Raw genomic sequence first — 14134 nt, forward strand, 5'->3', positions numbered from 1 at the left:
TATTTCCTACAGCTAATTTCTTCGTTCTACTCATGCCCTACCCAATCGCAGCCCGCCGCGTTGACTTTACGCACTGATTTCTTTTTTAAAAAAATTAAAAAAAATAATTAGATAATAAACTCTTTTTTTTTATGAAATTTGATTTGCTTTTTATCATTAATCTTATTTATTATAATCAAACTCAACTGATGTGTGTATGAGAAATAAATAAATGATGACATTGAAAGATTCTGTAATTTGACTAAACGAGATGAAATTTCGTCCCTGTTCATATCATTTGCTGAATATTTCAACCATCATTGACAGGTTCAAATAATATTATCCCTTTTTCTTCTACTAAACTAAAGCTAAAAACTAATTTCTTCAATCCCTTTATAGAGCACCAAAATAAAGTATTTGTAGATGCGATTTGCTTGGTGATCATGTGAAGAGCCTTCCATGCAACTTCTTAAAAAGCAACATATATAAGCTCTATGTGGAGTGAAACACGTTCACCATTCACTGCTTTTAAGGATTTGGTGGTTGTATGCTCACGGGATATTTGTTAACTTTCTCATAATCTGCTTCAAGAACCTTCTCAATCTTGGTCTTCAATCACGGTGCGTGGCTTGATACCAGTCTGGTTTGAAGATTAGGCGACTAGTTGAAGCTCACTCATCCTCAAATGCAGACATCGCACCATCTACTCAGACGGAGAAGATACATCCATGCTAACGGAATAAAAAAATGATAGAATTAATACCTTGTTCAAGCACAGAATGAAAGCACTTCCAAACAATTGATTTTTTTTTCCTTTTTTGTCATTCATACATTACTCCAGCAATGCAAAATTGTTTTAATGATTATTCTGTGTTAACAATTCATCCAATCGACAACCTATTTGAATTTTACACAACCAGTAATACAAATGGAGCATGATTAATGATTTAAGGGTTAAAAAAAAATCTCCAATGAGTGCCTGTTATGTAAATCCGAGCATAAACCAGTCTCAGCTGCAATATACAGACCGTTGCAGGTAACTGAATTCCTAGACAAAATTTCAGCCTCTCCTGCACGCAAGACTTACTCGCTTTCCCTCTACAGAGAAATTTCGACTGCCTTCCAGCTGCAGCGACAACAGAAGTCAAAAAATGTCATGACAGCATCAAGAAGGCAAGACAAGTGAGAAGGAGGAGGGAGGGGAGGAGGGGTTTAAAAGTTTGGTGCACCTTCTGTTTGGAACAAAAATATTCATCCACACTTGATAAATATGCAGCTCAAATTACTTTAGAACATTTATGGTTTAGCACAGGGCAAGAAAGCAGGCATTGAACTTGACAAATTTCCCTCATGTAAATCCTTCACAAGCAACTGGGCAAGCGATGTTATTTAAATGAAATCAATGGTAGCTGGAGATCCATACCTTTTGTTTCAAGTAAGCAAGAGCATCTTTCCTCAAAGAGAAATTGGAAATAAAAGAAGATGAGTGCTCTTCAATAAGAACTTTCAACTTTTTTAGTTTTAGTGACTCTCTTGGTGCCTGAAAAGATCAATTGGTCGGACAATCAACCAACTGATGCAAGAAGCAATCATATATTCATATATGTTTATATAGATAGCAATGTTGCGTACTGCACCTGACGTAGAAGTCCCTTACACAACTTCTTCAACTTCACTTTTTGTTCATCAATGATTTTCATTTCCGGAGTGCTATCACATTTTTGTTTTCCTAAGGAACCAAAATCAGCAGAATCCTCATTGTCAACTTTCTCTTCATCAACATTTTCTATTGCTGGAGTCTCATCATATTTTTCTTCTGCTGATGAATCAAAATCAGCAGAATCCATATCATCAGATGCAGAATCCTCATCATCACTATTGCTAAAAGATATCTTTTTTCCCTGAAAGCGGACACCAGCTATTTTCTTCAGTCGATCCTTAATGCCAAGTCCTTGCTTTCCAGCTGTGGCTTTGCCCTGAAAATTGTTGAGGCAGAAAAATTGCATTACTAGTATGGGCTAACTCCTCTACCTTACTAGTTACTACTCCTAACATGCCCTAGTCAAAATTTAACCTTTTCTCGAAGCATAGGCTGCAACAACTACAAATACAACTTATGCTTCATAGCACTAACTTTGCTTCATTTTGGAACATCCATTTGCACAGTAAGAGAAACATAAATATATCAAACAAAACCTAGCAAACATGAGGGGTGGAAATTTCAACGGAATTTGAAAAGGACATACTTGGACAAGGTTGTAAAGGTTCTCTTGATCTTCTTCAACGAATGCAGTCCTCTTATTACAATTTCGAGCATTTCCACTTCTGTTCTTCTTTTTAGTTTGAGCTCCAAGAAAACCTCCTGAGACAAATCCAGATTTATAGCCCCACCATTCTTGAGAAACAGCTTCAGCTTTGGATTCTGTGACAATGTACTGAGGTCATTTCTTAAACAATTGACTAAATGATCTTTGCAGCCCACAATCAAACAATAATGGTTGCTGAGAAAATCAAAAGGAGTTAGAGGCACAGCAAAGTGGAGATGGAGATATATGCAGAGAAAATCTAGTATGGCAAACTGGCAACATTCCTTTAAAACAACACATAAATGAAGGATTGACTTGAATATTCAAAATGCCATCACAAATTAAAAGAAATAGTGCTCATATACATAAGAAAATCTAGAGCTGCAAAATTTTCCTTTAAGCAATATATAAATAAAGGATTAACTTGAATATTAAAAAATGCCATCACCAATTAAAAAGAAGAAAAAGAAGAAATGTGTTCATATGCAAATTTTTACCTTCAGGATAAAAAATTTCAGGCTCAGATGCTTCCGCAGACTGCAGCTCATTTTCTACAATAGGATTTTTCTGGTATGACTCCTCAACCTTTTTGACCTGCAGGGAAGAAAAAAAATTTTAAATCAGCAGTGCAAAAAAGTTAAACCATAAATGAACTCAGAACCTTGTGTTTAATCAGAAATATTAACAAATAATGTCAAGCCTTTTTAAAAGACAAAAAGAAAGTGGTTAATTTGCAAGCCGTATAGGCTTAGGCTTTCTGATGCTAAGTCCAGCTTTCAAATTATAGCATAGGCCTCTAGACATACAAACTAATCAATGCAGGTGAAAAGTAAAAGATTGAGAGAAATGTAATCAAGTAGTAGTCATTCATAAGCAGACAATTTGATGGCTACTGGAGAATGATGAGATACTAACAGGTAGCCTTAAGCATTTTAACCACAAGAAATCCAGCATATAACAATGGAACTATTGAGTAAGGTGCATAACAGAATTTCTGCTTTAACTATTTAAAAAAAGTGTATCCACCAAAGTTTAGAACTTACCAGAATTCCTTCTAGATCCTTTGAAGAATAAGCATGGACAAGCTTCCCTCTCTCTCTTTTCTTATATCTGATGACAATTGGAGAAAAAGAAAATACACAAAAACATATAGCATTAGACAAACAATTTGCAATGGACAAGTCACAATTGATATACAGATGCAACCAACACAACTCAACCTTCATCCAAAACTAGTTACCACTGACTGCATAAACCCCAAACTAATAAGCATAATTACAGACACAAAAGCCAAACATAACTGCACAAACCTTCCCTGTGGTCGAGTAGCCTTGACAACTGGTTCTTGATGATCACTAGATACACCAGTCTCTGTTTTTTCTTCTGTATGCTTCTTCTTAACAACTGTTAGAGACAAAGACTATGGTTCTCAGGAAACAAGTATGAATTGGATATGTAACTACAATGGTATCAAGAATTCAAATGCATCATACCTTCATGAGGTGCATGTGCAGCTTGCTGTTGATTGATTACAAATAGAAGGGAGAAAGATGTGAGAATCATATCGCTTGAATAAATATTGCACATATTACAAATTGCAGAAATCACAGTTGAATAATTAATGTGCAGCATACCACTTTCAATCTCTTGAGAATACTATCAAATTGAGTAGTATCAAAAGCCCAATTGTTTGGCTTCTCTACACCAACACCTGTTCCAAAAAAAAAATTTTCTAAAAAACATGAGCATGTACTTCCAAGGGGTGAGGGAGAAAACAAAAAGGCTGCACAACAACTTGTACGTGTTTCCATTTGCCAATAGATCATTTTTCTGAGCAAAATATGTATGCTTTGCATTCGAACCTCCTCTTCTAACTTCACGAATAATTAGCTTCGCTTATATTAACTAGAAATCTATTTATTAAAATCCCTACACATTTCCATTCCCACCAATTTTCTCATCAACCAAACACAGCATAAAATATTAACAGAACAAAATATATAAAAAAAAAAAACCTGTAGTGTCCTGTTTGTTCTTGACTCTAACGTATCCTTTGATCCCCTGCTTGTCTTTCCCTAGCCCCTCTCCTTCCTCCCATCCCTACGTATATATATCAAAACAAGAATCCATCAAACACTAAACTATAGCTCTCATGCATATATATATAAACATGCAGACATAGTACCATTTGTTTCATGAGACGAAAAGCAGGAGATGCTTTTGCGACGCCGACATAGCACAGAGGGGCTTCAGGTGCGGCCATTTTTGCCGCGTTTGTTTCTTCTTCTTTGTTTCGCTGGCGAGTAGTCGCCCTTTTTAGAAGCAGGAAGATTGAGGACACATATGCCTTGGAGACTGTGAGAGGCAAAAACCTAGAGAGGGGAGGTGAAAAAAATCTACGGTGATTTTGGAGGGTATGGCGTTCGGTGGAGATGCAATTCTTGGCGGTTAGGATTTGATCGCCGTGTATTAGTATAGTGCATATCATGTTCATGAATTGCGGGTCCCAACAATCCGACGCCTATGCTTCGCTTTAGCCATGACGGTTCTACAAATAACGCAGATGCGCATCGTAATTTCGCCGTCGGAAGAACGACGTCGTTGCTCCTCTTTTGGGTTGTATATCATGTAAACTTATAAGCCCTCCAATGTGAAAATAATAACGAAACCACCCTCTGAAATTTTCAAAAAGCGACGGGTATCATTATCGATGTGTGGATTTATGGTATGCATGGCTATTAATAACATTAATTTATATATTTTATTTTAATTTTAATATATAAAAAATAATATAATGTTTTAAATTTTTTATTAAGTAATTAAATTTTTTTTATTATTTTTATTTTAAAAATTTTTTTAATAAAAATTTTATAATAAGAATAATTAAAATCTATCTGTATATAACATTGATATAAATATATGTAATTAATATATATTAGTATATTGTAAATTATTTTTTAATAATTATTACTTATTATAATATTAATAAAGTATTGTTAAGTAATTTATAACTTACGTATAGTAAAAAATACTGTGTTATGATATTATAAAAGAGAATGCCATAAATTACTATTATACACGTGATTATTAATAATTTTAATTTATATATTTTATTTTTATTTTAATATATAAAAATAATATAATATTTTAAATTTTTATTAATTATTTTAAATTTTATTTTTATTATAAATATCTCTCAAACTTTTTAATAAAGATTTTATAATATAAATAATTAAAATCAATATATTACAAATGTATGTAATTAATATATATTAAAATATTATAAGTTACCTTATAATAATTGCTATTTATTACAGTATTAATATAATAACTATCAAATAATTTATAACCTAGAGAATATTATGTATTAGTCTCCTGACAATACTATTCTCTTGAGAATAAGAGACTTAAAACACAAACGATATTATTATTTTTCCTACATGGCCATTGTGTCAGGTTTCTAAGAATGTTTAACTTAATTTATAAAAATCCGCTTACAAACACACGACAACAATAAGGTATTGGAAAAATTATGTAAAATAAATCTGAATAGATCATAATAATTATAAATATAATGTGAATAATAAACATAAGATTCAACCATCACCCTAATAATGGATTTTGAATAAATAAATTCTCATAGATCTAGAAAGCGTACCTGATGCAGAGTTTAATTGAGTCATGCTAATAATTGAAAAAGACCCTTTGATTTAATAAACTGATTTCTTCCTCTTGACCTTTCTTGATTCACACACAAGAATTTAGCGATAGAATACTTTCTTGAGATGACCCTATTATCTTATCTCTGACTTTATAAAAGAGAATGTGTGTGTCCTTATGGGTAGAGAGAGAACCAGCTCACACACACACACACACACACATATATATATATATCTAAGATTTAATCTGGTACGTCCATCAAATATCCTTATACAATTAGAATTAGAATTTACTTCAAATAAAGTAATCTTTGTATAATTATGATTTGTATTAATTAAAGTAAATATCAATTAATATTGGGCAACATTAAAGGAATTGATTTTGGCTCATATGGTAATATTAATAATCGGACAAAATCTTACATTTTCTCACTTGGTACAATAATTAAGTGATTTAAACTTTAATAACATAAACATTAGGCGCGCATAAAATAAACAAATCATTTTCATAATGTACTCCGTTGTCACACCTTACCCCTTTCTAAGGCATAACATGATCCCGTAGAATACCTAATGAACTACCGCACTTCACCTACGGATAACTTTTGTTAAGTGGTGAGCATTTTCTAATAGGTAATTAAAACATACGATTAAAAGTAAATCTCATTAATATTTTTGGTTCATTTTAGTTTTTCGCAAATTTTATAAAAATTTTAACAGAGTTCTGTCTGTATTTTGAGAAACCAGTTCTTCAAATACCTGTAAAAAGCACTTCTAAAAGTTTTTCTCAACCACTACTTCGATTTCACAATCAAACTCAATCAATTTCACAATCATTTCAATAAATTTCTCAAGTTCAAAATTCAATAATCCTCAGCATACTAGCAATACATTTCATTTAAATTAAATAAAATAGTTCCATTCATATTTCATTAGAAACAAAACAATTTAGATACATTATTATAAAATTTACATTAAGAGAATTTCAAACTATAATATATAGTACAACTTTATACAAATTTTATACAAACTGCTCAAGACCCATTTTTTTACATGTCCATACATTTATGTGCAATATATACATCAAAAGAAATATTTACAGTTAGGGTATAAATTATACCCGTAGACTTTAAGCTGATAGCTCTTCACACCTCAGCAGCTCAGTCTGCTGCTCCTCTAGTCTCTGTATCTGTGACAGCAATAAAAGTCATCGCTGAGTACTAGGACTCAGTGGTGCATAATATACTAAAATAATCTTTATGCAGAATATAATCATATTTATTCAAAAATTTGACTAAACATAAGCATTAAACACAAAACATGAATTATGAAATTTTAATGCAAACCAAGTTCATTTCGAAGTATCAAAATATATTTCATAAAACCCACAGTTAAATCATGCCATTCGAAACAAATAGAATCTCAATAGCCAGAGGCTAAAGAGAAATCACATCACAAGGCTAGCTAGCTCAAATATATGGATATCCATTTACATCCTCTTCTACTGGCACACCTCAACACTTCTCCAGAGAAGGAATCAAAATTCGAAACTAATTACCCCCACTAGTCGTGCTAGTGAGGTATTCAAATATATGGTCATGACACTGTGGTTTCAAAACTTATCTTAACAATTTGCTAAACATTGTCATTTCAAATATACACAATAACTTTCACAGTTTAAATCAAAACATCATAAATAATGTCACAATTAAACTTTCAACAATTCCAAAGCACAAGTAAAATACATATTTCGTTCACTTTATCAATGAATTTTAAAGCATGGAGATGTTGTGCACAAACCTCAAGCGAGTCGTCCCTTAGCCTCGACTCGGTTCCTCAGGTTCCTTTCCGATATTCTTTTCAACTGAAATACACAATTTTACAATGTTTCAGTACTAGAACTTAACACAAATCCAAAATAAATTTAGCTTCACATTTACCTAGTTCTAACGTGTTAAATTCGACATTCTCGAAATTTTTGTGTTTCGAGTTACTATTCACTATACTATTCAAGTCAAATAGTTGACTTTCTAAGGCTTAATAGGTATGGGAACTCCAACTTCACCCACATACCACATTTTGGTCATTAAATTTGTTGGTTTTGGTCATTTTCTCAAAGCTTAAATCCTTTTGGCCAAATTGTCAAATTTTCAGTTTTGGTGCTCCAAGTTGCATTGTTCCATTGGCCTTTTTACTATTGGAATTTGGCAAAACTTTCTTCATAGAAAATGTTCCTTATTGTCTTAAGTGTATTCTCATTTTTGGATCACCCCAATTGGAGTTTTGTAGCTCAAGTTACAGCCAAAATACAATTATTGTTCATATGCACTGTTCATGCTGCAATTTAGGTTCTGGCAGATTTTTGATCCAACTTCATTCAATAATTTGACCAAGTTAAGTCCATAATTTGGTCTAATTTCCTTCATAAGAAATGTTCTACTATGTCTTAGGTTTCCATCGGTTCAAGAATCGCCTAAATCGGAGTTTTTTAGAGAGAGTTATAGCCATTGGAACTTTACTGTTCAAATGGAAATCTGCAGTTTTGCAGGTTCAGTAACTCAACTTTGCTCAATCATTTGATTAGGTTAATGGCATAATTTGGGTTTTTGTTCTTCATGAAAGTTTTAGATCTATATCTTATCTAATTACTGGTAAAATTTCAGGTTATTTTGACCTTCCTAGCTCGAGTTATGACCAAATGAATAATTACTATTCATTTGGTCAGTTTGTGCAGTGGCAGCCTGCTCTCATTTCACTTTGGTCAATTGGTTCACTAAGTTTTGGTCAGTTTTTGGCCATGGTTCCTCAATGAAAATTGTGCCATTTTACGTCTATTTTCATCCCCAATTGATGGCATATCAATTGGAGTTGTAAAATTTTTGTTTTGGTCCTTCAAATTTGGTTTGGTCATGCTGCATTTAACCTACGAATTTGACTTCCATTCTAACAATTCCCACACATCTCCTTTGGTCATTATTGACGATTTTTCAATTCACAATTGGTCAAAGATATCATTTATGCATTTCTCCAAAATTTGGTTCACAAACCCTAACATTCAAACCCTAACTCATTCATCTCATGCATTTAACTACATTTAATGGTTTTAATGCTAATCATTCAACTAAGTAAGGTTTCTAAACTCATTCAAAACCCTCAAGCCATACAAAATCATACTCCCTCCAAGCTGGACGAAATTTCAATAATAGTCCTTCCCCCATATTTTCATTTCATTTAATAAATTCTAAGCTCATTTCAACCATCACATATGCATTTAATATGGAAAAATGACAAGTTAATAAACTAACCTCAACTTAAACACCAATTCTTCAATTCCTCTCCTCCTTTCTTCTTTCTTTCTTGTTCTTAAGTTGAGATTGCAAGGTCTAGTAAGGTTTTTAGGGGAGTTATGTAAATTGGGTGGAGGAATTTAAGCTTAGATAAAAAAAATTTTCATGGGAGTTATGGAGGAAGATGGGGCGGCAAGATGGAAGGAAGAAGAAGTGATTTTTACTTTTTTTTTTCTTTTTTTTTCTTTATTTATTTTAGTTATGGAAGACCACAAAATTTTCAATTAATTAATTAAATTAATTAGTTTAGTTATGGCATCATGCATGATGTCATCACCTTTTTACTTTTTGATTTTTCTTGTTTATACTTAACTAATTGAACATTACTAATTATTTGTGTTTATGGCTTCTCTAATTGTCTTAAGTGTGGTTTTAATCTCCTTAATTGTCCGGACCAACACCGATCACCGGAACAGTGAAATCTACCAGGCTATACAAATGGGGGTGTTACAATTCTCCCCCCCCCCTAAATAAATTTCGTCTTGAAATTTTACCTGGTATCGATCTCTGAACAGCTGTGGGTGTTGCCTCCTCATGTCCTCCTCTCGTTCCCAAGTAGCCTCCTGGCCCGAATGATGGTTCCACAGCACTTTTACCAACGGTATCTGCTTGTTTCGTGGCTGCTTCACCTCATAAGCCAGAATCTCTATGGGTTCCTCTTCATATGTGAGGTCTGGATTTACTTCAATTTCCTCTACTGGTAGTACATGAGATGGGTCTAATCGATACCTCCTCAACATAGACACATGGAAGACATTATGTATCTTTTCCAACTCTGGAGGTAGTGCCAACCGATATGCCAAAGGACCCACTCTTTCTAGAACCTCATATGGCCCAATGAAACGAGGACTCAATTTCCCCTTTCTGTCGAATCTCATAATTCTCTTCCAAGGAGAAACCTTGAAGAATACTTTCTCACCCACTGCATACTCAATATCCCTTCTTTTCAGATCAATATAGGACTTCTGACGGTCTGATGCAGTCTTAAGTCGATCTCGGATCACCCTGATCTTCTCCTCAGTTTGCTGAACAATTTCGGGTCCAATCATCTTTCTTTCACCCACGTCATCCCAACACAACGGGGTTCTACATTTTCTGCCATACAAAGCTTCATATGGAGGCATTCCAATGCTTGATTGGTAGCTGTTGTTGTAAGCAAACTCAATCAAAGGCAAGTGTGTATCCCAACTGCCCTCAAACTCAATCACACAAGCCTGTAGCATGTCCTCCAATATCTGAATTACCCTCTCAGACTGGCCATCTGTCTATGGGTGGAATGCAGTATTAAAGTTTAATCTAGTTCCTAAGGCTATCTGAAGACTACCCCAGAATCTAGAAGTGAACCTAGGATCTCTGTCTGATACGATGGATACTGGCACTCCATGCAATCTCACAATCTCATCAATGTACAACTTGGCCAATCTTTCTAAACTGTAGTCCATCCGAACTGGCAGAAAATGAGCAGATTTAATCAGTCTGTCAACAATGACCCAAACTGCATCATGACTCTTCTATGTCCTCGGAAGTCCCATCACAAAATCCATCGTTATTCTTTCCCATTTCCATTCTGGTACTGGTAGTGGATGTAACAACCCAGTGGGTACTTGATGCTCTGCCTTTACTTGCTGACAAGTTAGGCATTTGGATACAAACTCTGCCACATCTCTTTTCATACCCATCCACCAGTAATGCTCCTTTAGCCCTCTATACATTTTTGTGCCACCAGGGTGCATGGCAAAAGGAGACTCATGTGCTTCCTTCAAAATGATCTGCCTCAATTCAACATCATTAAGAACACATATTCTGCCTTGGTGTAGCAGTAGACCATCATCTCTGATTGAGAATTCTGGTTTCTTGCCCTGCCTGACTTCTTCCAACAGCTTCTGATACTTCTGATCATTCTGAGCAGCCATTCTAATCTGATCAATCAACACTGGCTGTACATGCCATGCAACTGCTGTCTGCCCATCATCATTAATCTCTAAGCTGGCATGCAATGATCTCAACTCATGTACCAAAGACAAAGGAGTAACCCGTAGACTTGCCATAGTCTTGCGACTTAAGGCGTCAGCCACAACATTAGCTTTCCCTGGCTGATAGTCTATCAGACAATCGTAGTCTTTTATCAACTCTAACTATCTCCTCTGTCTCAAATTCAGCTCTTTCTGGGTGCCCAAATACTTCAAACTCTTATGATCTGTATAGATGTAACACTTTTCCCCATACAAATAGTGTCTCCAAATCTTAAGAGCAAACACAATAGCTGCAAGCTCCAAATCATGTGTTGGATAATTCCTCTCATGCGGTTTTAGCTGGCATGATGCATAGGCAATGACATTTCGATCTTGCATCAATACACAGCCTAACTCATTGTGAGAAGCATCACTATATACTGTACATTCTTTACCTGGAGTAGGTAAAGTAAGGACTGGAGCTTTAGTTAAACATTTCTTCAATACATCAAAACTCTGTTGGCATTTATTCGTCCACTGAAATTTTACATTTTTTCTAAGCAGCTTGGTCAATGGAGATGCCAACATGGAGAATCCCTTCACAAATCTACGGTAGTATCCAGCTAAACCCAGAAAACTGCGAATTTCTGTGACATTTCTGGGTGGCCTCCAATTAAGGACAGCTTCAATCTTACTTAGATCTACCTTAATGCCCTATTCTGATACTACATGCCCCAAGAAAGATATCTCCTTCAGCCAAAATTCACACTTCGACAATTTGGCATATAGTTGTTTCTCCCTCAAAGTCTGCAGTACAATTCGCAGATGTCTATCATGCTCTTCTGCATTCCTCGAATAGACTAATATATCATCTATGAATACCACAACAAACTGGTCGAGGTATGGTCTGAAGATAGTGTTCATCAGATCCATAAAAGCAGCTGGAGCATTAGTTAACCCGAATGGCATGACTAGGAATTCATAATGGCCATAGCGGGTTCTGAAGGCAGTTTTAGGAATACTTTGCTCTTGTACCTTCAGCTGATAATAACCTGATCTCAGGTTAATTTTGGAGAACACAGCTGCACCCCTCAACTGATCAAACAAGTCATCAATACGGGGCAATGGATATCTGTTCTTTATTGTCACCTTATTCAACTGCCGATAATCAATAAACAAGCGGAGAGTGCCATCCTTCTTCTTTACAAACAATACTGGCACTCCCCAAGGCGACACACTAGGGCGGATAAAGCCCTTGTCAAGCAGTTCTTGCAACTGCACTTTCAACTCTTTCAATTCTGCAGGTGCCATTCTATATGGCGTTATGGAGATTGGGTCCACACCAGGCATAACATCAATCTCAAACTGCACCTCTCTTTCTGGAGGTAATCCTGGCAATTCATCAGGAAATACATCCGGAAAATCACATACCGTAGGGATGTCCCTTAGTGCTGGACTCCCCACTTGGGTGTCTATCACATGTGCCAAGTATGCTTCACACCCCTTTCTGATCATCCTTCTGGCTAGTGCAGCCGAAATGATATTTGATGGCAGTAATTGCCTCTCCCCATGTATTACCACATTGCCGTACAAAGGGAGACCAAAAGTGACTGTCTTCAGTCTACAGTCAATCATGGCATGATGCCTGGCTAACCAATCCATGCCCAAGATAATATCATACTCTCTAAAGGGCATTTCAATCAAGTCTGACAGGAAAACATGTCCTTAGATCACCAAAGGACAGTCTCTATAAATTCTGTTGACCCGGACCTCTTGTCCTAACGGACTAGTTACTAGCACTTCAAAATTCATTTGCACACATGGAACAACAAGTTAACTGACTATGCTAGCACTAACATATGAATGGGTTGAACCCAGATCAAACAATACAAATACTTCTTAATCAGAGATAGAGAATATACCAGCTACCACATCAGAAGTCTCAGCCTCTTCTCGCTGTCTCATTGTGTAGATTCTGGTTGAAGCACTTCCTTATCCTGGACCGACCAATCGCCCACTGCTGGTGCCTCTACCTCTGCCTCTTCCTCTACCAACTGACTGTGAACCTCTGGGAGCAGGACTCTGAATAGATCCCTCAGCAGTAGTAGGAGTTGGACCATATCTCGAAGACGAAGCACTAGTGCAGTCTCTTGCTAAATGACCCTTGCCTCTACAGTTAAAGCAGGCTCCAGTGGCCCAATAGCATTCCCCTCCATGAACCTTGCCACAAGTCTCATAGGGGCGGGCAGAATGTGAACCCCTGCTCGACTGCTAACCAGACCTAGGGGGTCTCTGTCCGAAGAATCGGCCCCTACCAAATCTTCCACCTCGACCCCTGCTGGGTCCACTAAACTTCTTTTTCTTTCCAGAGGTAGCACCAGAACTCTGTTCAACTGATTTTTCCCCCTTGTCTTTTTCTGATTTCTCAATTTTTTCTTTCACTGGGGTTGCTTCTGATTCAATTCTCTCCAGTTCAAGTGCTTGAGACATGAGCTCTGAGAAGTTGCTGTGTCGAAATCCCACAACTTGCATCCTTATACTGGGCTTCAAACCCGTCTCAAATCTCTTGCATCTTGCCTTGCTGGTAGTAAGGAGACTCCCAGCATAATGACTTAAGCGAGAGAACTCCCTCTCGTACTCTGTCACCGATCAGTTTCCTTGTTTCATACTCAAAAATTCTTGCAGTTTCTGGTCAACATATGCATCCGATGTATTTACATGCAATTCTCCGATGAAGTCATCCTGTGTCAACAACGGTGGTTCACCAAAGCCGTGGGGATGGTCTTCCACCAATCATACGCATCCCCTTACAGTAGAGACACAGAATACTCAAACTTCAGTTCATCTTGGCAGTGCAACTTCTTAAATACTCTGTCCATTCTTTCAAGCCA

The 14134-nt window shown here is 36.0% G+C and overlaps 1 protein-coding gene across 2 annotated transcripts; it reads right to left on the reverse strand.

Annotated features, from left to right (window-relative positions):
* Positions 1 to 215: 215 nt before the first annotated feature.
* Positions 216 to 4820, reverse strand: LOC110656117 (G-patch domain-containing protein 1). Of its 2 annotated transcripts, XM_021812710.2 has the most exons (12): positions 4471 to 4647; positions 4301 to 4385; positions 3920 to 3996; positions 3779 to 3803; positions 3596 to 3689; positions 3329 to 3395; positions 2783 to 2879; positions 2226 to 2401; positions 1617 to 1955; positions 1403 to 1519; positions 1008 to 1105; positions 216 to 710 (listed from the first exon to the last, which is right to left on the reverse strand). In XM_021812710.2, the coding sequence occupies exons 1-11, from the start codon at positions 4546 to 4548 to the stop codon at positions 1040 to 1042; spliced, it is 1221 nt and encodes a 406-aa protein (XP_021668402.2). In that variant the 5' UTR covers positions 4549 to 4647; the 3' UTR covers positions 216 to 710; positions 1008 to 1039. The 2 variants fall into 2 exon arrangements, with proteins under 2 accessions (XP_021668402.2, XP_021668404.2); XM_021812712.2 differs by lacking the exon at positions 216 to 710 and having other exon boundaries at positions 760 to 1105; positions 2783 to 2870; positions 4471 to 4820.
* Between the last annotated feature and the right edge of the window lie 9314 nt (positions 4821 to 14134).

This window comes from Hevea brasiliensis, chromosome 16, assembly GCF_030052815.1.
Source record: "Hevea brasiliensis isolate MT/VB/25A 57/8 chromosome 16, ASM3005281v1, whole genome shotgun sequence".
In the NCBI taxonomy this organism is placed as follows: domain Eukaryota; kingdom Viridiplantae; phylum Streptophyta; class Magnoliopsida; order Malpighiales; family Euphorbiaceae; genus Hevea; species Hevea brasiliensis.